Source organism: Mastigoproctus giganteus, chromosome 1 (genome assembly GCF_048544385.1).
Source record: "Mastigoproctus giganteus isolate SK-2022 chromosome 1, ASM4854438v1, whole genome shotgun sequence".
NCBI lineage: Eukaryota > Metazoa > Arthropoda > Arachnida > Uropygi > Thelyphonidae > Mastigoproctus > Mastigoproctus giganteus.
Genome location: NC_143575.1, coordinates 40,361,827 through 40,386,986, shown reverse-complemented (window position 1 = coordinate 40,386,986; position 25,160 = coordinate 40,361,827). Strand labels below are relative to the sequence as shown.

At 37.2% G+C, this 25,160-nt stretch overlaps 1 protein-coding gene across 2 annotated transcripts in view; it reads left to right on the top strand.

Moving 5' to 3' along the window:
• The window catches only part of LOC150090732 (histone lysine acetyltransferase CREBBP-like), a 362,719-nt gene that overhangs the window by 244,071 nt on the left and 93,488 nt on the right, over nt 1-25,160 (top strand). For both annotated transcript variants that reach the window (XM_090372373.1, XM_090372367.1), the window contains exons 15-18: nt 600-680; nt 2,670-2,726; nt 12,394-12,471; nt 22,321-22,388. In XM_090372373.1, coding sequence (XP_090228499.1) covers nt 600-680; nt 2,670-2,726; nt 12,394-12,471; nt 22,321-22,388 — 284 coding nt within the window. The remainder of the gene's footprint in view (nt 1-599; nt 681-2,669; nt 2,727-12,393; nt 12,472-22,320; nt 22,389-25,160) is intronic.

Below are 25,160 nucleotides of genomic sequence, written 5' to 3'. Positions count from 1 at the left end.
ATTTCTTTCTTTGATGACAAACTTGATAATTTGAGGGAAGTATCAAATCCATAATTTGATACTTCCTTCTTTCTGTTACAGCAGCACAACCTAAAAACATAGTGGGATCAAAATTAGTATGATTCCAGTTGAGATACGTAGGAACATGATAAATCATGAATTTCTGAAATATAACTATGGGAAGTACCTGAGGTAGATAATTTATTGAACATCCCTGTAGGTAATAATACATGTTTATCTATTTCATTGGAAACCAAAGAAAGTAGCTTAAAATATTGTTTTGCCCATAGTATTTAATCTCTTTTTTTAATACGCAATCTAGTCCCCAGACAAGTATAAATTTATATTGTAAATTCGAAATAGTGTAATATTACATTGAATTGATTTTTTGAAGAAGCCCCCCCCCTCACACACACACACACACACACACACACACACACACACACACACACACACACACACACACACACACACACACACACACACAGGAAATAATTTTATTATAGAGAAAAAAAAATAATAATTAGTGTTATATAGTATGATAATAAAGTATAAACTTATGATACCAGAAACTTATTGTATACATTTGTATTTATTAGGTATACCTATTGTCAGAAGTGTTTTTCAGACATAAGAAGTGAAACAGTTACTCTTGGTGATGACCCCACACAACCACAAACGTATGTATTTTAATTTGATCATGTTTTTTTTTAAATCTACTACAAAACTATTTAAAGTTAGTTCAGTTATTCTTTAGCACAACAGTTTTCAGTATGGTAGCTTGTTTTTGAATTACATTCTTTGTAATTTTACATGGCAAAAGTTGTTTATTAATACAGTTTGAGTTACTTTTCTTTTGTGGGTGGGGGGGATGCTGATTAGCAGGGTTTGGCAGACACAGTCACTGTAGTAACTAGTATTTTGCAGGTCACTGTAGCAGCTGTGAGACTGAACTGCCACTTCTTTACCTTGTCAAGGATCAGCACAACTTTTGGCAAAAATTCATTACAGTACACTCATGGATGCTGAGCTGTTGACATCATTTTGCAGAACAAATCTTACTGATTAAAGAAATGTGATGAAGAATAATAGCCCAACCAATCATACCCTTCTTTCAGTAAAGATAGTGCAGAAATATAGCCTTATTCAACATCAGAACACTAACATTATCCTTTTTAATTGATATGGGTAAAAGTAAATAAATATTTGAAGATTGTCAAGTTTGTCTTTGAAAACATTGTACTGTTTCTCTTATGGACCGTTATTTACATGTGCAGTTTTATTTATCTGTGCACTGGTGTGGGCAAATATGCTGTATTGATATGATTAAAATCACATGTTTAAGTTGATATTGCAACACCTGCATTAAAGAAAAGCAGTGTGCATTACAAATAAAAGAAATAAAATATGTGCATTATAAATAAAACTAGCACTTATATTAATATACTATAAGGAGGACAATGTGGTATTTCTTAAAGAAATATAATTAAAAAGAAAAAGAAATAATAAACAACATGGCCTCCGTAGCCGAGTGGTTAGGAGCAGGAGTGCAGTAGCACACACTCTTTGAGTAGATGGGGGTTCAAGCCCCTGACTGCTAAATACGGTCAATCTGCCAACCCGCACTGGACCAGTGTGGCAAATTATGGTCCATTTCCTTCAACCCGAATCGAATTGGTTGAGGAGGCTTCCATCCTGTAATGGCTGCAGTTTACCTTTTTTTTTTTTTTTTTTTTTTATGGATTATCTTTAAGCAGAATTTGTTGCATTTAAAAAATTATAAGATGTAAATTTCATTAGTGTGTATTGACATGTATTTTTACTCCAACACAAAATCTTTTTTTTTTTTTTTTTAATTATGAAAACTCCAAACACTAGAGGTATTAGAACCTATAGTACTTAGTACCGTGCATGGGTTGGAGGTTGAGAAGATGAAAGAAGATATTTGTTGACATTAAACTTGAGCTTGTGAGAATTCTGTGTTCATTGTGATCATTAGGCCTAATGATAAGGGCAGTGGTTAAAAAGTTAATTATTAGCTTTTTAGTTATCAAAGATTTGGACACAATAACTGGATTTCATGGATGATATCAATCTATGCAAAAAACCACTGTCACCACTATTTATGAGATTATTGCCGCATTCTTTGCACAACATTATTAAAAAAGGAGAATATTAAAGATAAGATAAACCAGCCTCAACAACAAAAAGGTATGTGTGACTAAAGGCAAAGACATGTAGCACTACACTGGCAGATTCAGTATTAACTAGACCTTCCAGTTCTCCCTATGTTGCATTCAGAAAATGGAAATGCTCTGCCAAACCAGAGTTATCAGTTAAAGAATTTACTGAACACAGATCCTATCATATGGAACTTCTCATAACAAGAGTTCTTATCATATTCAACTTTTAAATAAGGGATCGATTTCAAAATTAAAGAAAGAAAACAGAATAAAGCACTTAGCTAAAAGTAGCTAAACTATTATTCAGTTAGAAGTATAATCTGTGAAGAAAATTAAGAAAAATAACTTTAAAAAATAAATATTACTGCTAAACAGAAGATGAATATGTAAATTTGTTAAGTGTGCGGATTGATTGACTTAGCTTTTTTTTTTATTATTCACTGAAGAAAAGATGTTAAATTATTATTTATTATATCCTTATTTTAGGACCATAAGGAAAGACCAGTTCATAGAAATGAAAAATGATCACCTTGAGTTAGAGCCGTAAGTATTATGCTATTTTTAGTGATAAAAAATATTTAGTAAAGATCACACTGGAGGAGAGTAAAAATAAATTTGTTTTATAGAGTGATGTTTTCATGCAGCTGTTTGAAATTTTTAAATGGCCATTTCAATAGAGTGAAAACCATTGCTGTGTAAAAATCAAATAGCCTAAAATATTCAAGATTAATTTTGGGGTTTGGTTATTCGATTCTTATAGAGCAGTGGTTTTCAAGCTGCCTCCGTAGCCCAGGTGGGCAGGAGCAGCACACACTTCTTGATTAGACCGGAGTTCGAGCCCGTGACCACCAAATACGGAGGATGCGGAAAGATAAGGGAATGACCACCGCATATCCTCGGAGCAATATGGCCTTAGTTGCTAATGCTACTAAAAACCAAATAACAAACAACAAACAGTGGTTTTCAAACTGCCAAAATTACCATTTAATAATTACGAAATTGTTTTTGTTATTTTCTGTTTTGATTCTTTTTTTTCACTGCCCAAAAAGCACTAACACAGTCGTCTTAATTGTTTGTGTTGTTGCAGTGAACATGATATGTTTTATGCATAGATGGAGGCTTATTTCTTTTGTTTTCGTGTACTATACCATTCACCAGTCATCAAGTGCACTATAAGTTCACTTGTTCACTTTTTGTTTGTTTTTTTCTCTTGCATCCATTTACATGTGATTTTACTTTTTACAGTGTTGAGAGAACTTATTAAAATATTAATGCGCAATCATTAACAAGTCAGACAACAATACTGTTTTTGAACCTCCATTTTTTTTTTTTTTTTTTTTTTTTTATTATGGCTCACTATAGTTGTATATATATATTCAGTATAGTTTTGATTTCTTTTAGCAATAAAGTACACTACTACACAGCTGCATTTTGCAAGAAGGTTTAGATTGGGAATTGAAATTTTTAAAATAAAATAATAAAATGTTGTGAGGACAGTGCACATTAAAATTCTATTACTTTAATTTTGGAAAACTGTTCTTCAATATTATTAAATTCTAATTCTGGGTCTTATAATATTGGCTCCTTTAAAAACTAATATACAGGGTTATTAAAATTAAAGTATCCCTATGTACAGGGCTCTGGAGTGAGTTCTAAGGCTCGTACTGAAGAGAAATTTGGATAACAGGTACAATAAAGAATGTGTTCGGCATTTATTGGGCAAAAAAATTAGTTACAAAATTTGTCACTATATGGCACTGTGGCAATACAAATCACTTGAACAGTGCTACAATTGTTCAACGTGTCCTCCATTTTAGTCAAGAACAGTTTCCATTCGAAGAACAGCATTTTCTATAGCAGAACGTAACATGTCAACTGGAATAGCCAGCACATGACGTCTAATGCTGTCCTTCAGATCTGCCACAGTTTGACATCCTTCCCGATACACCTGGTTCTTCAAAAAAACCCCACAACCAGAAGTCGCATGGGGTGAGGTCCAGTGATCGGGGTGGCCAAGATGTCTGGAAACAGTGGCTGATGACCCATTCATCTGTAAAAGTGTTGCCTTAGCAATCTTTGGACACAACGGTGGGGGTGGTGCACCATCTTGCATGGATATGGTATCCTGAAGGCACCCACGTTGTTGCAGCTCTGGTATTGCAAAATTTGCAAACATTTAATAACATCGCTGTCCAGTGATGGAACAGGTGCGGGGTCCAGTCGGTGTTACCTGTTCAAAAAAATATGGCCCAATCATGAATGTGGCCTTAAATCCACACCACACTGTCACTTTTGGAGAATGCAACGGGGGCCTCTTGGATAACTCAAGGGTTTTCTGTTGCCCAAATGCGTCATTTGTGCGTATTCACTTGTCTATTTAAGCAGAAGTGGGCTTCATCACTCCAAAGGATGTTCCATGTCCAAGTGATATCCACTGTCATTCACGCAAGAAACTGAAATGCGTATGTGAAACGAATATCTGCATCACCGTGCTTTAGCTGCTGTAGCATGTGCATCTTGTAAGGATAGTACCACAATACGTGACACATTACTAGCCTTGCAGTGGAATACGGCATGTCCACTTCACGAGAAACACTTGCGCTACCATATGGAGATTGACTTGATAAATCCACGACAGCCATGGCCACATCTTCAACACGAGAGGAGTCCACTCGTTTTCGACCTCTACCTGGTTAAACAGCAAGATGTCATGTCGCTTCCAATTTCGCAATCATTTTGCGGACAGCAGAAACAGTCATAGGTCCACGTGGGCCTTCTGACACCGGAATTCTCTGATAGCCGCAGCTGCATTGTTGCTGTTCTGATAGTACAGCTTCACTAATAGCGCCTTTTCCTACAGTGTTGTTGGCATTGCTGCTGTAGTGCAGGCAAACATCTACTGTATTATTTTGAAGATACTGCTTTGCTTTTATACAGTACATAGAGCTGAGTAGTGGCTCTGTGGCAATAACTTACGATTATGCAAATAACATGTTATTTGCATAATCGTAACTAAGATAGCTGGATGCCGTACAGTGACAAATTTTGTAACTATTTTTTTTTCAATAAGTGGTGAGCACATTCTTTATTGTACCTGTTGTCCAAATTTCTCTTCAGTACAAGCCTTGAACTTGCTCCAGAACCCTCTATATAGGGATACTTTAATTTTAACAATCCTGTAGATTCCTTACACAGGCAGTCCCACACTTACATATACCTGACTTATATAATCCCCCAACATTTTGTAAGATTAAAAATTTATTTAAAAAAAAAAATTATGCTGAAAAATAAATTTATGTGAGAATTACTTACAAATGTATAGGAGAGTTGTGGGTGTTGTGCAATGGATACTAGTCAGTCACTTTTTTTCCCCTCATAAGATAGTGTTTCTACTCTAGTTTACCTGTGCAGCATGTTTCAGTGCATTATCCCATTAGTGCGGATTTTAAACTTTTAATGTGGATAAGCTCTGGCTTGTAGCCACGAAGGGTGTTGTGTATGGCATGTGCCTTGTGTATACAATAAAGAGTTGTTCAGCTTTAAATTACACAGTAATTGTAAAGCTGCTGGTGCTACTAAAAAAACAATTTAGTCTTGAAGAGAAATATAATATGGTACAGAGACATGAGAGCAGTGAATTCTGTAGTGAAAGATCACTACAATTCAACATACAAGTGAAAGTTCTGCATAATTGAGAGCAAAGTGGAGGAGAAATTGTTGAAGTTAAATAAGAAAGGCACCTGGGGTGGATGGGATCTATCCAGTTATATTAAAGGAGGCAGCAAAGGAAGTAAGCAAACCCTTAGCCATAATTATGAGAGCATCCTTGAACTCAAGGGAGGTTGCCATGGACTGGAGATGTGCAAATGTATCCCCTATTCACAAAGGGGGATTGAAGGGTGACACGAGTAATTACAGATCAGTTAGTTTAACTTCTGTTGTGGGGAAAATAATGGAGTCACTGGTTAAAGATGCATTGCAGGATCATTTAGACAAGACTGCAGCAATAATTCAGACACAGCATGGGTTTGTTAAGGCAAAGTCTTGTCTGACAAATTTGATAGGATATTATGATGTGGTTACAAAAGAACTGGATGCAAAAAATAATTTTGATATCATATACTTGGATTTCAGGAAAGCTTTTGACACTGTTGCGCCTGGAAAACTACTGTACAGATTGCAGCAGAATGGTTTTAAGGGTAAGTTGCTACAATGGAGAAAAGGATAGTTGAATGGGAGAAGACAGAGGGTGGTAATCAATGGGTGCTGCTCTTCGTGGACTAATGTTATTAGTGGAGTCCCACAGGGCTTGGTGTTGGATCCACTGTTGGATCCACTGTTGGATCCACAATATTTATTAATGATATTGATGAAGGTATATCAGGCTTAGTGTCGAAGTTTGCAGATGATACAAGGTTGGCAGGGTTGTTAATGACAGTAATGGCAGTGTGCTACTGCAACAGGATCTAGAAAATTTGGGCAGATGGGCTGAGAAGTGGCAACTGAAGTTTAACCTTGACAAATGCAAAGTACTGCATATGGGTATAAGTAACCCCAGAGAAACGTATCAACTGTGTGGTACTACACTTAAGGTGGTAGAAAATGAAAAAGACCTGGGAGTAATTGTGCAGTCAGATATGAAGTTTTCTGTGCAATGCAGACAGGCTGCCAGGGCAGGTCATGGGGTTTTGTCAATGATATATAGGAATTTTGCTAGCAGGGAAAAGGAGGTGATTGTCCCTCTGTATAAGGCAATGGTCAGGCCATGCCTTGAGTACTGCGTACAGGCCTGGAGGCCTCATTTTAGGAAGGATATAGATTTGCTTGAACATGTACAGAGAAGGGTAACAAGATTGGTGAGGGGAATGAAGGGAATTTGCAGAAGTGGCTTAACTTCTGCAAATTGCAATGGCTGGAGACTAGGCACCTGCGCGGTGATCTGATTGAGGTGTATAAGGCTTTGAATGGGTTGAGCATGCTGAATTCTGAAGGGATTCTTCCACTTGTTCAGATTACGAACCTATGGGGGCATAAATTGAAATTAAGGAAAGACAGATGTAAAATAGATGTTCGGAAATTTGCCTTTAGCCAGCGGGTGGTTAATTGCTGGAACAAACTTCCATCTGTCATTGTGGAAGTTATAGGTTAAATAAATTTAAGGAGGAACTGGACAAACATTTAGAGGGAATGGTTGTGTGAATTTTTTTTTTTTTTTTTTTTTGGCTGATGCTGCATAAGCTCATAAACTTGCTTTCTTGCATCACATGCCACTACTACTAGTACTACCACTGAAGACAGCTGTCCTTGCTTAGGATCATTCTGATGTATTTGCCAAAATGGACAAGTTTCTGATTGTGTTGCTGACTGGAGATAGAGGATCCAGATCAATGCAGTTTATTCTGACAATCATGGAAAATGGCTAAAAGTTGTTACCAGCACTTTAAGGTGAAGAGGGGTGAAATAGGTAAACTTGTTTAGCAGTGGGGTGGTTCAGATGATTTAAAATTCATGCAGATTTGCATAACGTAATAGTGAGTGGGGAGTCTGCTAGTGTTGATATAATAGCAGCAGAGGAGTTTCCAAAGGGGCTAACATATGTTGGAAAACATTGGCAGATTTTAAAGAGGCTAAGGATTGTGTGATTGCACCTTGGCAGGAGACTTGTAAGTTGAAGCCTCTTCTCAGGTACAACCAAGAAATCCACAGCCACTAAAGCCCATTAACAAATAGCTTCTTCCTGTTCTACAACTAGCAAGGCTAGAAGACTGAATTCTAGTTGGCATATTTTGGGCACCATTTCATCAGTCAGTTGGACTGTTGTCATGCAAAGGAATCATCCCTTTCAGTTGGGTGAACCTCCCACAAGTGGATGAACTGTATGTCATCATCAAGGTTGTGTTTCTGCTACCAAACAACCTCAGTTCATTTGTAAAATTAGGAATTGCGGTGTGTGATGTACATTGTGAAATTATATTTTACAATTTATATTACTATTTAATGTATTCAAATTTCGGTTTATGTAAAAAATATACTGTACTTAATCAGCAATAATACTAACACCACCAGTGCCTATTTACATGAGTATACACAGTCTCAGTCACAAAGTAATTACATAATGAAATAATTTCACTTGGTCAGTGTGCAAAATTTAGGTTTGGGAAAGAACAGAGGGAGAGCATTCTAAAAGCATAGAAACATCTCAGAAAGCTAGGTATACAGAGACCCCCTTACTGCAAAATAGGTTGAAGGCTTCTGTGTCTGGGGACTATTGAGTTGGGCACCTGTTACGTAAATCATCTTAGTTTTCCAACCATTGATGAAGGAGAAGAGAATAAATTTAAATGCATACATTTTTTTTTTTTTTTTTTTTAATAAAAACAACCACAATGTGAGAGGTATTAGAACCTATAGTACTTAGTACCGTGCATATCTGTTACATTAGACTTTTGGAAATACGTACAGAGGATGGTTGTTCCAGAAAACGACAGTCGCATGAATACATGAGGAAGATGAAAAGTTGGTTCTGTGAGTTTGAAGTTGGATAAGTAAATTGCAGTTGACTGGTGGCGGCACATGTTCAGACTGTTTTGAAAGAGAGACTGGGAATTATATAAGCCAATTCAGAAGAACAGTTCCTTCCCATGGAAGTATCCATAGAAAAGGCATGCAGCAGAAACAGTACGTCTATGAGACAGAGAGTGGAGAGACTCTGTTAGAGATGAGTCATTAATTAACCTAACTGCCCTCTTCTGAATGGAATCTAGAAGCCTGAGAGAGCTTTTGGGGGCACCGCCTGAGATGTGGGAATAATACTCCATGGTAGGGTGGATTTGCGATTTGTACAGATTGAACAGCTGTTTGAAAGAAAAGTAACGCCGAGGGCACAAGAGAAAACCAAGTTTTCTAGATGCAGAGGAAGCAATATTTGTAATGTGCTTGTGACAAGAGACATTAGAAGTCAGGGTAATCCCAAAAAAAAATGTAATCTTGCCTAGAAATTGGAGTGTCACCAAAGATAAGCATACGAGCAGAAAAATCCTTTTTTGTGAGACATAAGACAAGACTCAGTTTTAGAAGGATTGAAATCAACTAAGTTGTCTTTGCCCCACTGGAGAATTACCTGGAGATTGGCATTTAAGGAATTGGTAGTGGATATTCGAGAAGTTGAAGCTAATTGAGCAGGGCAAGGTTTCTCAAACCGAAAAGTGGAAGGCAATGTGCTATCATCGGCAAAACTATGGATAGGATTTCCAGTCAATGGAAGGTCATTAATATACAAGAGGAAAAGAGTGGGGAAAAGAACTGAACCTTGGGGAAACCGGCATTAGTGGAGAAGTTAGAAGACAGAGAGCCATCTACCATCACCCTCAGTGAGCGATCAAAGAGAAAACTGGATAACCAATTACAAAAAAGAGATGGCAAACCATAAGATGGAAGTTTGTTTAGAAGACCATATAGCCAGAATATCACCAGTGGATCGACACTGATGGAATTCATACTGATGATCATTGATCAGGCGGAAGGTTTCTAGAAAGCTTAAGAGTTGGCGGTTAATTGATTTCTCCTTCACTTTAGAAAGAGTAGAAGTATTTGCAATGGGACAATAATTGGATAGGAGGGATTTGTCATCCTTTTTAGGAACTGGCTGGATGTGAGCAAATTTCCAAACAGAAGGAAAAACACCTTTGGAATAAGAAAGTGAAAAAAGCGGCAAAGAACAGGAATAAGTTCAGGAGCATAGGTTTTGAGAACAAGTGGAGAAATACCATCAGGACCTTGAGCTTTCTTAGCATCAAGATTCGTCAAAATCCTTCTGACATCCTTTTGGCGAAAGACCACAGGTGGCATTGAATGGAGTGTATTGGGAATGGTGGGAGGTGTTTTACCAAGATCATTAATACATGAATTGGAAGAAAAATGGGATGCTAGCAGGTCAGCTTTATCCTTGGCTGAAGTTACAACAGAATCATCTGGTTTTGACAGAGGTGGGAGCAGACATGGGCAACAGTTGCTTTGGCAAGAGACCAGAATGCTCGGCTATCATTAGGTCAAGAAGCAAGTTTTCTACTCTTAGCCTGTTCAAAATCTAGTTTGGACTGATTAATAACTGCTTTACAGTTGTTGCGAGCTTTGGTGTAGGCAGAAAATGAAACTTAAGAATTGGAAACAAGCCAATTATGATATGCAACATTCTTCTCTTGAACACAGCCTTAACACATTTATAGGAAAACCAAGGTTTAGATAAAGGATGAAATTTTAAAGTGGAGTGGCATTAAAGGATTCCATTCCTACAAGAATAATTTGACTGATGCAATCGACCGTCTACGTTAGAATGGTTTTTGTGAGAAAAAGATCAAGCGTGTTGGCTGTATGATTAGGATTGTCCGGTATTCTTGTAGGTAAATGAACAATCTGTGCAAGGTCATTAGTAATTGCAAAAGCCTCAGCATCTCAACCAGCTGGGTCGGTGTGACTAGAAAACAGAAGCCAGCTGGAGTTGTGAACATTAAAATCACCAAGGAGAATTACCTCACTGTTAGGAAAGTTGTACTGGTGAAAGTCAAGTTGCATGCAAACAGAGGAAGTCAAAGAGCGCCAAGCGATTAGTGGAGTTGGGAGAATGGTAGAGACAACAGATGAATTTGACACTAAGAGGTAGAAAGATTTTAAACCAGAGGAGATTGCAAATTACCAAGTCTGACAGGGAATATCAGAATGGACATATGCACAAGTACCACCTTTGAGGCGAAAGGACTCATACAGTGAATAATTTGGACAACTGAGATGAGCAGTAGTTGAATCAACCGATGACTGAGATTGTGTCAGAAAAAGTACATGGGGTTTGACAGACTGCAAGTGGAAATGGACATCGTTGAGATTAGAATCGAGACCACGTATATTTGTGAAATAAACTAGGAAGTGTTTGGGAGGTTTAGATCTTTTTTTGCAGATAAGCTTACTCTATTAGTTTGACTATTCGTGGTGTATTCAATAGTAAGAAAAGGTGGGGGAGGGGACATGCTGTATGAAGTAATGAAATTTTTGGATATGACGTACACATGGTAGGAATATACCCAAATCCTTGACATAACGTGGCCTCGATAATGCCCCTCACATGCACACTACTCGAACTCCCTCCAGTCACTGTCTGGCAGAGTAGAGGTAGCAAGGTTATACACTAGTTGATCTGGAAGCCTTCTAGAGAGTTACCAATAGGTTCAGTCCGGTGTACTAACTAGTGGCCAGCCTGCGAACACCGTTTTAGAGCTGTACCCTCAAAATGTTGGGAAGATTGAATCTCGCCATGATCATAACCACAAACATCATCAGTCATACTGCATGATGGAAGAGATGGGAAGGGTGGACGGGAACTTAGCTCTTGAAACTAAACATGGGTTCCACCACTTCAAGCCTCCAAAAGGGCAAAGTGGTGGTATTGCACCAGTTGATGAGAGTCATCTAGCACATAGTATTGCCTGGTAATGTAGCGGGGCTGCATTCCTCCATGTGGTGTGGTGTGGGTGCCACACCTCGACCCCTACTTTTACGTTGGTTCACGCCTGGGAGGTCACCAACAGTGTGCTTGCCCATGGGGGTTATATCCAGGATTACTAAAGTCCCACCATCTTGAAGGTACAAGCAGAGGATTTGGCTGTCACAGTCCATCCAGACTTTGCCAAAATTGGGTCCACTTGACTTGAGTGTCACCCGAATATCAGTTCCATCAGCGTTTTAGACGCCCAGGTAACAAGTACAACTTGTCTGGCATATCTAAGAGAATGTCTGTGACAACTACAAGGAACAAATTGACTGTTTTGAGTGTTTGTAACTGGATTCTCAACCAGTGGATCTTGGAGGTTATTCTGGTAGGGTGTGACACACCATAACAACTTATAAACACATGCATTGAGTTGCATATGAAGAGAACTAAACTTGGTATGACCAGTGGAATGAGGAAATGAACTGGTTGTAGAATTTGGTGTTTAAATAAGAGGAGTTGCCAGAAATAGAAGGTTGAGAAACACTTATATGGTTAATGAAGTATAATTGATATTAAAGAAACATAAGTATATAAATCTTTTCTGCTTGTTTCTTCTGTTTATGTTTATGGAAGAATAAAATAAATTAGCATATAATTAACCAAGTATCATTAGACTTGCAAATGTTCACAATTATTTGTGTGGTAATATTTTTTTCTAACTTTTAAAAGATTTATAGAATGCATGGAGTGTGGAAGGAAATTGCATCAAGTATGTGTTCTTCATATGGATGTAATTTGGCCAGAAGGGTAAGTGTAATATATTATTAATATTAATTATACAAAATATTTTTTAAAAAATTAAGTTAAAATGTGATATGATGAATTAAAAGTATTAAACATAGTCCATTTATTTGTTCGGTAGGAGAAAATTGCCTCATATACATATATCAGAATGAATTTCTTTTGTAAATGTAATTTTTGCAGGTGGTGAACCATTGGCAAAGATTACAATACAAAATTCTAAAATGAGGAGACTGAAAGTACAATGCAATCTTGATATATATTGCAGTTTTAGATATACTGCACATATAATTATGTTTCCAAGACCAATTATTAAAAAAAAAAAAAAAAAAAATTGTGTTAAAGAACCACTCATTTCACACCTGGAAATGGCAAAAAGAGGCATCCTGCCATAACTCTGGGGGGGGGGGGGAAGAGACTAGCTACTATATTCTCTTCTGCAGTGTTTTCGATTACAGACCAAATTTTTATAAAAACAACAGAATTTATCTAAGGCTACATACCATTGATTACTCACAGAAGTAAACATCCACCTTGGAGAGAGAAACGACTACACATGATGCTCTTTCCTAGATTATGAAATTGCATTTAAAATAACAAAAACTGTGAATAACTTAATACATGAAATGTACATAAAGAGATAAACAGTTTGTATGTTGTTAGTTTGTTACTGGCTGCAGTTCTCCATAAATAATGTACTGTGAAGTTTGCTTGTGCTGTTCATAACCCATAGAAGTACATTTGTTCGTGGAGGAGGGTTAGTCCTGTAGCCTTGATACAGAACTTAACTCGGCCTTACTACATTCATTTCCAGAGGGACATGATTTCTGAGATGGGGGTTTTCACCTTGGAACATTGATTTCAAGGAATGCATTCATGATATAACTTAAAGAATACCTGGGGGGGGGGAGAGAGAGAGAGAGAGAGCATGCACTTTCTCCATGCCATTACAGAAGAAGAGTATTTCTGTTCTTTCTATATAAAGTTAAAAACTAATATTGAGATTGTTGGTTATTTTACAAAGCTCTGTATTCCTTGGTTTTTAAAGGCCTTTCAGAAAGTACCATCATCAAATTGTTACATTAAATGTAAACAATTCATTACACCAGCAGTTAAGAGACTCCCTCAAGATGAGTGATGCTGATCCTTTTCTGGCTGACATACTAAAACTAAGCCAAAACAAAAAAAAATAATAAAAAATAAATAACAATTCTCATGTCATAAAAAAACAACAACTTGAAACTAGTAAACAGTACTTAACTTTCTAATAATAAATTTTTAAAAGCTTCTATTTTGTTGCTGTATAATTTTGAGCACAATTATGCTTACCTGTTTATGCTGCTGTATGTAATTAATAGACCATGAAAAAATATCTTAAAATAAAAAGTACTTTTGATGTAATATAAGCTGCTGTATTTGTGAGTGGACACGTGGTGTGCCCTTTGTGGCTTTCATGGCATTGGTTTGGCATTAGTGCTCTAGATTTATATTGTGCCATTTTTAGCAATATAGCACAGTAAGTTGAAGCAGTTAAGTGCACTGAAATTACCAATGCTCCTTCAGGAGAAGCTCAGAGAAGCCAAAACCTATAGGATCACGACCATGAGACATCACTCTTGTTAATATTACATACACTGATGAGCCAAAACATTATGACCAGCAAGTCGTTATGCAAATCGAAGCAAATGCAGGTGAACTACAGCATGTGCACGGGTCGAGACATGGTATAAAAAACACCTGATACTGAACTCCATTAATCAGTGTTACTCTTGTTCTTCAGATGGGAAAGGCAGTGGACTTAAGCGAGTTTGATAAAGCCCAAATGATAATGGCCAGACAACTGGGTCAGAGCATATCCAAAATGGCACAGCTAGTGGCGGTGCTCACTGTTAGCCGTGGCTAGTACCTACCGAAAGTAGTCCGAGGCAGGGGAACCCACGAACCGCCAGCAAGGTGTTGGACGACCACTGCTCATCGATGCTCGAGGTGAGCGAAGGCTCTCCTGGATGGCACATGGCAACAGAAGGGTGACTGTGGTGCAACTAGTCGTTAATTGGAATGCTGGTGACGGGAGTAATGTGTCACAACACACAGTACATCTAACCCTGCTGAAAATGGGGCTGCAGGCTGCTCAGAATGCCCATGCTAACCACAGTTCACCGGCGACAGTGCCTACAATGGGCACGAGAGCACCAAAACTGGACCTTGAGTGATTGGGAGAAGGTTGTCTGGTCCAATGAATCACATTTCGTGTGGCACCATGTGGATGGCTGGGTACGTGTGCATCATTTATCTGGGGAAGTGATGGCGTCTGGATGTACTGTGGGACAAAAACAAGCCAGTGGTGGCGGTGTCATGTTTTGGGCAATGTTCTGCTGGGATACTTTGGGTCAGTCATCCATGTGCTGGGCACTCTGACATCTACTACCTACCTAAACATCATTGCTAACCAAGTACGCCCTTTCGTGGCAGCGGTCTTTCCCTCTGGTAGTGCCATCTTTCAGCAGGATAATGCGCCATGCCACACCACCCGGATTGTTCGAGACTGGTTTGCAGAACATGAGGAAGACTTCCAGGTATTGTCCTGGCCTCTAAATTCCCCAGACATCAATCCCATTGAGCATCTGTGGTTTGTGTTGGAACAGCAACTCCGATCTGCGGCATCTGTTAAAGGATCTGCTGGTTGCATGTTGGTACCAGATACTGCAAGACACACATAGAAACCTTGTAGTGTGCATGCCTCGCCGGGTACGAGCTGTTTTGGCTGCATGTGGAGGACCAACATCATATTAGGTAGGTGGTCATAATGTTTGGCTCATAAGATGGGAGTAACTGAAGTTTTGCATCTCTCTCTCGCTCTCTCTCTCTTCCCCCTTTGGTATTTTGATCACATTGCTGTTTGTCTGTCATAAATTTAGACATGGAATGTTTTCTTGATTGCAGAGAATAACTCATACTTCCTTCTTTCTATTTTTTTTTTTTTTTTTTTTTGTTAGTTGTTGGCGCATGGGCTTCTGTGGCCCTAATGCACCTCCCAAGGTTTTTGCACTACTCTGATCCAAGCCCGAGGCAGGATTCGAACCCACGACCTTTGGGTTGCCAGGCACTTTACCCACCCGGCTCCTTCTTTCTAAGGATGTACCTAATTAACATTCAGTATAACACATAATAAAATATATTTCAGACCTTTATGAACTACATTTTAGAATTAACTAAGATAAGTAACAGATCTGGAAACTAAACTCACTTGTAATAAACAGCATTTAAAAGTAATGTTTTAATTTTAAAACTATGATATTAAAAAAAAAGCATTGCCAAGATTGAAAAACATCAATATGTACACAATGAACTTACTAGACCTGATCCAGTCTTCATTTAAAACTCTAGGTTACTATGAAAATGTGAAACAAATAAAATAAAAATTTAAGTTTTATATATATATGAGTAATATGGAAAGAAAGTTAATAAATTGTAACAAGCTGTAACTTATGGGCCAATGCAGTTGCTAGAGCAATTATGCATTATGACCATAATGTGTATAAAATATTTTGTATAATATTGAAGATAATAATATAGCAGGCAGTTCAAGCAGACAATACTAAGTTGGATTTAAAGAAACACAAGGGATATATATATATATATATATAAATAAAAAAAAAAGTTATTATCAGTGTATTAGGTAGGGGAGCTGAACTGTCAGGTGTAATTACCATAGAAGAATTGAGAGCACCTGTAAGCAAAAAAAAAAAAAAAAAAAACCTGAAATAAAATGCAATTAACATAAGCAAAATTAATGTAAGTACCTAAAGCCGTGTGGACTTTAACTACTTCTTCTTGGGGTCGGCAGCAAAAATCGTAGGAGCCACTGCAATAAGCCAGATCTCTGTTTCTGTTACACATTAAAGTATATATGTGTACATCATAGCCGACCCGACAGAGACCAAAGGGAAGAATTAAAGAATAAAAAATAAATAAAATATAAGAATATAAAATAATAAATAAATAAATAAATAATGTTAAGCCAAAGAGCAAAGATTGTGCCAATAGAATCCTGTGAAAAATGAAAATTGTCGAATATGAAAGAAATCTAAGAGAGCAAAACAAGTAAACTTACTGTGTGTGGACCAGAAGGCATCGAATGTCATCAGAGACCAAAGGAGAAAGCCGAAAGATGACGTGTGTATGTATATGTCAGTTGAAGTAGCCCCGAGTAGTGGTGGTGGGGGGAGAAGGTGTGAAATCATCAACATGAACTGTACCCGTGTGACGGTGGAGTAAGCGTTTAAACATATGAGGCAAAAAGCCAGAGGGAGAAACAAAAAACTAACAAAGTAGTGTGGAAAAGACACTAAACTTTGTTATAGAAGAAACAAGTAGCGATAGTAGAGAAATAGCATCTCAATATTACTTTCAGCCAGCCTAATCGCGCATGAGAAATAAGATGTAGTAAATAAGGACAGCAGAAAGTTATTGGAAGGGAGGTGATTAAAGTAGTGCTCGAGCTGCCCGGGGTTGCAAACCCCGTACCACAGAAGACTGGACAATTGCCTCGTGTTTAAGTCAGTCATGGCAATGTTAATGAAATCAAAATAAAAGTAATGATAAAAAATAAATATAATAATGAGGACAAAACGGGCCATAACAAAAACATAATAACCCCATAAGTAGACAATCCGTGGGCACAAGCTTTCTACTCTGTGAGACATGACAGAGTCTTGGGGGTATAAAACTATATATTATATACAGGTCTGAATGTAAAGGAAATTAGACTGCAATATGTTGTTTAAATCAAAGTTGTAGTTCATAATGTTTTTAAATTTTATTATGTTAAATGCTTTTTTTGAAATTATGGTAGAGGAAAGCTGCCGGGAATTAATTATGGAGTAGTTTATTGTTGTCTGAAAATAGTCTTAAAACTATTGCATATAGTTGCAATTCTTATGCATTGGGAAAGAATTATGTATGTATGAACTTTTTTAGAGATGTTAGAATGCCAATGGATAAGACTGACTACGTTGAAACTAAAAGCATCTCTTTTGTTATATATGTTGATAGAAGAATGAGGGCTGTTGATATTTATATCTGTTTAAGTAATTGGCTGAAAAGTCCTTATTTGTTTTATCCAGAGTAAGTTCTGAAGAGTAAAGACCAGCAAAGTCCTGTTTAAAAGTAGGGTAGTTGAAAATTAACAAATCATCAATGTATCTGTAAAGCTGTATGTCAGAGGGTAGTGCGGTCTCAGACCAGTATAGGTTAGCTAAGATGCAGCTAGCGGGGCTACCCATGGGGGTATCTGTGGTTTCCAAGTATATAGACTTATACACCACACGTTAGCTTTCGGCTTTCTCCTTTGGTCTCCGATGATATTCAGTGCCTTCCCATCCACACACAGTAGGTTTCCTTGTTTTGCTTTCTTAGATTTCTTTCATATTCTAGAATTCTTTCATTTTTTACAGGATTCTATTGGCATGATCTTTGGCTTAACGTTATTTATTATTTTTATTTTATATTCTTATATTTTATTTATTTTTTATTCTTTAATTCTTCCTTTTGGTCTCTGTCAGGTCGGCTATGATGTATATGTATACTTTAATGGGTACATCATAACAGAAACAGAGACCTGGCTTATTGCAATGGATCCTACGATTTTCACAGCCGACCCCACAAAGAAGTAGTTAAAGTCCTAGGACCCAGGGCTTTAGGTACTTACATTAATTTTGCTTATGTTAATTGCATTTTATTTCAAGTTTTTTTTTTTTTTTTTGTGGCTTACAAGTGCTCTCAATTCTCCCATGGTAATTACACCTGGCAGTTCAGCTCCCCTACCTAATACACTGATGATAACATTTTTGTCTATATTTCATTATGGTTGAGTTTTTTCTATGATTTCTGTAGTATCCTGAATCCATAATCCAGTTTAATATTTTTAATTTTTAATAGCTTTCTTGTTTGCTAAGACTCAGTAATTTCATTACATCTCATCTTTATCATTATTATATATATATATAAACCATTTTATATGGACTCAGTGAACACCAAATTATGGACACCCCATTCATAATGGACTATGCTACATAGCTTGCAGTATAAAAAGCTAAACAGCTTCCTATGCTAGAGTGGGGGTAATTTGCATCTGGTCATGAAAATCAGAGTGATAAAGTAGTAACAGTTATGAAACATAGTAAAGATATCACAGTGTTTCAAAAGGGCATAATTGTGGGAGCTTGTGCATCAGGTGTTTCCATATCATAAATGGCATGTCTTGTTCATGGTCCACTGTGGTTAAGGTGTACAAAGAATGGTGTCAAGCGGTTAAAAGTTCCTCCTGCTGGCTAAACTATAAAGAATTATGCAAGGTAGATGTTCATGGTGAGCGAAGGGTGCAGCACATTGTACAGGCTCAACAGCAGGTCACTATATGACAGATGACATTGCTATACAATATGGAGAATTCAAAAACAATATCCCAGATGACAATATGCCACACACTCGGGCATATGGGGTTCTGCAGCAGACAACCCAAGAGACATCCTCTCCTCACTGATCATTGTCATCAGCAAATGCTGAGTTTCCAGCAACGTGCTGGTTGGACACTGGAGGGCAGAAATGAATGTGCTGGCTGGATGAGTCCAGTAACACAAGTCCACAGACTCACTGTGTGTGGTGCTTTGCTATCCAGGCAGGTGGCATTGGTTGATTAATATGGGACATATTTGCTGGAAAGAACTAGAACCCCTGGTGCATGTGGACCAACATTTCGTTGGTGAGGTGTACTGGCAGCTCTTAAGAGACCATGCATACCTACCATGTTGCATCCCCCCCCAGACAGAAATGGGATCTTCCAAAACAGTAATGCACATCATTGAGCCTGCACTGTGCACAAGTGGTTTGAGGAATGCAGTGAAGATATCATCCATCTTGATTAGCCTCTAAATTTGCCTGATCTCAATCCAGTTGAACACCTCTGGGATGTTTTAGAATGAGAAGTGATACATATGAACATGCAACCATCATCTGTTGCAACACTATGGAAAACTTTGTAGACAGCATGGCTGCAGATCCCTTTGAACATCTTCAGGCATCTAGTGGAGTCAATACCTGGACGAATTGTGGCTGTTATCCATGCAAATAGCCGAACATTGTATTAGGTAGGTGGTCATAATTCAGTGATCACTGAGTGTATGTCTCTGTACATACTCCTCATTGGATAGTTATAGCTTCACTCGAATTTAGTTAGAAAATCGATCTCATCTGTTGTAGTCAACCTGTGTTCTATATATAATTTTATATATACAGTGGATTCCTAAATCTTAAAGAATAGAACCTAATCAAGAAAATAGTCAGTGTTTTCTTCACTTAATTGGGACATAACACATCAGGAACTGTAGAGATTTTTCAATGCTGTGGTTTTTGATAATTTTTTAATTTTAATTTTATAAAATTTCGGTGACTGATATTGGGCATCCACCCAATATCAGTCACTGTTGTTTGGTGGAGATTAACTGGAGTATCTAAATCTACAATTGCACACTTCATACACCAGCATGATAAACCGTAAGAAGAATGGATACAAGATGGAAAACGGGGAGTACCCCAAAAACGTAGGTTCCTGACATTGAGGATACCCTAAATTAGTGGTTCTCCATTGTAACTGGATGAGGAGTGTGCGTCAGTGGTCCAGTATTGAAAAAGAAAGTCAGAGGAGCTTGCTAAGAAGCTGGGTCATGATGATTTTAAAGCAACAGACAGTTGGTTAGCTTGACGGAAATGTAGGCATGAGATTAAATTCAAGAAAGCACATGGTGTAAAAGATAGCACTGCTGTTATAAGTGCAGAAGAATGGAAATCCAAGAAACTACCCATCTTCAAAAATTTTGTGCAGATGATATCTACAGTGCTGATGAAACAGGCCTGTTTTATTGTGCCACGCCAGATGGTTCTCTGTGCTACAGCACTACAGTAGTGTAACACTGTCAGGATCCAAGAAAGCAATGGTGCAATATCGCATAACTGTGTTATGTTGTTGAAACATGTCGGGAACTGATAAAAAGAAGCTGTTGGTTATTGGGAAAAGTGCTAAGCCTCGATGCTTTAAGGGGCTAAGAATGGACAGTTAACCAGTCAAGTACTATGCTAATAAGAATGAATAAATGTCTTCCAAAATTTTTAAGGAATGGTTATCGAGGTGGGACATGGAATTACAGTGGAAATCAAGAAAAGTTCTTGTGATTCTTGACAATTGTGCGGCACGCCCCACGTGTTCAGAATGTTTGAAAACCATCCAGCTGGAATTTCTGCTTGCCAACACAACATCTTTGGTGCAGGCATTGGATATGAAAATCAAAAAATTTGAAGATGTTGTTCCGCAGAAAGGTAGTTAACCACACCCTAGAAGTGATTGATGAAGAAAATCTACTGACATCATCTTCCACAGCCAAGGAAGTGAGTGCAAAGGTTAACCTTCTCCAGGCAGTACTGTTTTTCTCACTGTGGTTTTAAGCTTTCAGGCTTGGAGATGCCAGAAACAGCCAAAAGTGAATTTGAAGGTAATGACAATAATATTGAATGTTACAACAAAAATGAAGATTGTGAGGATGCAATCGTTGAAAGCATTCTATCAAAACACCAAGACGAGGAATCAGAAAGCAAGGAAAGTGGTGAAGGTGACACATCTGAACTTGAACCAGTGACCAAAGGATGCCAGGAAATCCACTGAAGGGTTACAATGATACTTCATGCAGGAAGGCAATGATGGCAGTCTATTATCTGCACTAGATGTCTGTGCTGATTTTCTTCACTCACAGTCAATCAAAAACACATGGCAGGATACACTGGATAAATTCCTCCATCAGCGACAGTTAGGAACTAAAAGTTGGAGGGCAAGTATTCACGTTTGTACATAAATTAAAATTTTAAATATCAAATTTTTCTCTAATTTGTTGTATTTTTCTTTAATAAGATTAGATAGAAGGACTTTAAAAGACAATGTACTTATCCTCAGACAGGTCATTAATGATGTTGATATTGATGATGAGCGAAAATAGAAAGTTCTGCATGAAGAATATTCAATATTTGGCTCTAATTTATTCTGAAATTTATTTGAATAAATAATTTGTTGCTTGGTGAAATGGTGGTTTTCCTTTTTTATATCATTATAACTATTTACGTGACTGCATAATTGGGGCAGCCGCTTAATTGGGCCAAAGTGCACTGTTCCCGATGTGTCCCAATTAACCGGAATCCACTGTATTTGTATATAATTTCATAGAACCCAAATTCCTGTCCCATAGATGATTTTGAATATAGAAATCTGAAATATAGCCAATTTTATTTAGTTATGGTACCGTTGGGGTCTAATTGTACCAATTTGTCCTTTCATAGCAATAAAATAATTGAATATTTTCACTTAATATCCTTCTCTAGATCCTGTATTGAAGTTCTGTATACTGAAGAGTTTCATCATATTGAGAATTAACTTTAGTTATTAGTATGATATATAAAGTTGGAACAGGGATTGGAATATTTTTAAATGACGATGAACCAGAGAAGCACCACAATATATTATTTATTTTTTTCATAATCATTCACTTAAAAAGATCTTACTGAGATCATCATCTTTACTCCGAAAAAGTTACCGATACAGAATTCATCTGAAATTGAGTGATTGAACCACACAGGTGTTAAAAAATTGTCATACTTTGCTATTACCAAACTGAAAGAAATTTTTTAAATGAAATTGGGTAATTATATTGCAATATTATGATATTATTGTTGTGTGTCTTCCTTGTTGGTATTTGAACTCATAAAAATTAAAATGTCAGTTGGCTAGAGAAATTATTATTTTTTTTATAATAGGTTTACGTGTGATAACTGTCTAAAATCAAAAGGAAAAAAAAGAAAGGAAAACAGGTTTACAGCAAAAAGTAGGCATCATTTTTGAGTTTTTTATTAAGTAGCAGGTTAATATTATAAAGAGTTTCTAAGTTTTTAGTAATCTCTCTTTTTTAAGATTCACCTTATATGCACTTGCACTTGTTCTCTCTCTTGCATTAGAATAGTAATAACATGTACAATCTCTGTTTCAAACTTGGACATTAAAGATATGTGAGCTTGTTTTAATTTACAACTTAGTTTCCAGAAATTTACATCAGATGCTCATGTGAGTACTGACTGTGTGCAAATTTAAGCATATCAGATTTTTTTAGCTCCTGACTAAACTGATGACAGTTTGGTGATTTTTTTTACATTTATTCATATGAGACCAGTGATGTATAATAAATGAGTACAATAATAAATGGTGGCTCAAATGAAATAACAAAAGTTAAATAATCCTTTATTAAAACCAATGTGAAGAACTTGGTTTTTCAGCATAATTTGCTCTCCTTGTAGTGCACATCTTCAATATCTTCAGAGAAGAATTTGGTTACTTTCTGAGCCACCCATACACCTGAAACAGTGATGAGTTGGTGTGTACTCTGTGTTGCTTGAACAATATGAAGTTGAATAGATTTCTGGAATTTTTCACTCAGTAAGCCAGCTTGCTGTGTAGCCATCTTTTAAGTTTTCACAAGGACTTTTTGAGATGGATGTTATTTCTTTTTTCTACTTCAGGAACAAAAGCAGCCAAGTAGTTAGTAAACATAAATGTACCTTAAAATTTTCAAATTTTGCCATGTTAAAAGGAAACTTATTATTCATTGATGGGGCCATGATATGATTTGTGTTATAACAATTATTAACTCCCTAATGTTTATGTCAGTATGGTTATTTTTAGTTCAGAGGAATTGTTTCTTGTTGTTCTTACTGAAGAAAAACATGCCAGAGAAACAACTATATAATCAGTTGAAGAAACTACAATTACTAGAACTATCCTGAAAAACAATTTCCTAAAATAGTTGAATTTACTGGTGTCTAAAGAGCTTTAGTGTACAGAGTGAGGCAAGTATTCGGCATTCAGGAGAAAAGGCAAATTATTAATAAATCTCTCTACCACATTCTGTCAAATTTGTCTGTTGCCTCTTTCATTCTCTCACCTCGACTCAGTTGGAACTCTTTGAAACCTTTCTCCAATCCAACTTTCCTAACAGTGAGGTAATTTTCTTTGGCGATTTTAATATTCAAAACTCCAGCTGGTTGAGATGCTGAGGCTTTTGCAATTACTAATGACCTTGCACAGATTATTCATTTACTGCCAGAATACCAGACAATCCTAAACATGCAACCAATATGCCTTATCTTTTTCTCACAAAGAACCCTTCTAAGTACACAGTCAAGGTGAGTGGTCCTCTAGTGGAGCCTTTCTCTCATGGCCATTCTCAACCTCATGTCGTTTAGCATTAAAGAATGCAAAACGGGATGATCTCTGAGATTTCTTTCCTTCTTTTCCTTTGTTGAATTAATGTTTCAAATCTTCTGATGTCAGTGTTTGCACAGATCGTGTCAGTGAAATTATTCTTGTAGGGATGAAATCTTTTATTTCACACTCCACCTTAAAATCTCATCCTTTTTCTAAACATTGGTTTTCCAATAAATGTGCTAAGGCTTTTCAAGATAAGAATGTTGCATACACCAGAGGTTAAGTGTAGAAAACTCACTTCTTGTCCAAATGGTAGTTGAGCATTCTGGTCTCTTGCCAAAGCTATTGCCCATCTCTATTCCCACCTCTGTCAAAACTAGATGGTTCTATTGCTACTTCAGCCAAAGAGAAAGCTGACCTACTAGCATCCTACATTTCTTCCAACTCGTATATTGATGACCTTGGTTAACCACCTTCTACCATTCCCAGTATAGTCCATTCAGTGCCTCCTGTTGTCTTCCATCAAAAGTTGCTAGAACAAGTACAGAGAAGAGGTTCTCTTACTAAGAAAGGCTTAAGTTCTGCCAGTTGCAGCATCTGGAGACTAGCAAGGTGATCTGATTCAGGTGTATAAGGCCTTGAATAGTTTGAGCAGGCTCAATGCTGATCGGAATCTTTCTCTTGCTCAGGTTATGAACTTGATGGGGGCATAAACTCAATTGAGGAAAGACAGTTGTAGAATAGATGTGCGGAAATTTGTCTTTAGCCAGTGGGTAGTTGATTACTGGAACAAACTTCAATCTGTTGTTGTGGAAGTTGATAGCTTAAATAAATTCAAGGAAGAAATGGACAAACGTTTAGAGTGAATGGATGGGAAGTGTGGGGGTTTTTTTTTTTTTTTTTGGCTGATGCTGTATAAGCTTGCTTTCTTGCAAGCCTATATGTCTCTACTAATGCTAATGCTAAAAAAGGAGTTCAGAAGCATTTTGAATAATCTTGATACTAAGAAAGCTCCAGGTCCTGGTGGTATTTTTCCACTTGTTCTCAAGGCGCCTCCGTAGCCAGGTGGGAAGGAGCAGCAAGTGCGTAGCACACGCTTCTTGATTAGACAGGGGTTCAAGCCCATCATCACCAAATACGGAGGATGCGGAAAGGTCAGGGAATGAACACCGCATTTCCCGGAGCAATATGGCCTTAGTTGCTAATGCTCCTAAAAACCAAATAACATAACTAACCACTTGTTCTCAAAACCTATGCTTCTGAACTTACTCCTGTTCTGTGTTGCTTTTTTCACTTTCTTATTCCAAAGGTATTTTTCCTTCCTCTTGGAAATTTGTTCATGTCCAGCCAGTTCCTAAAAAGGATAACAAATCACTCCCATTCAATTATTGTCCCATTG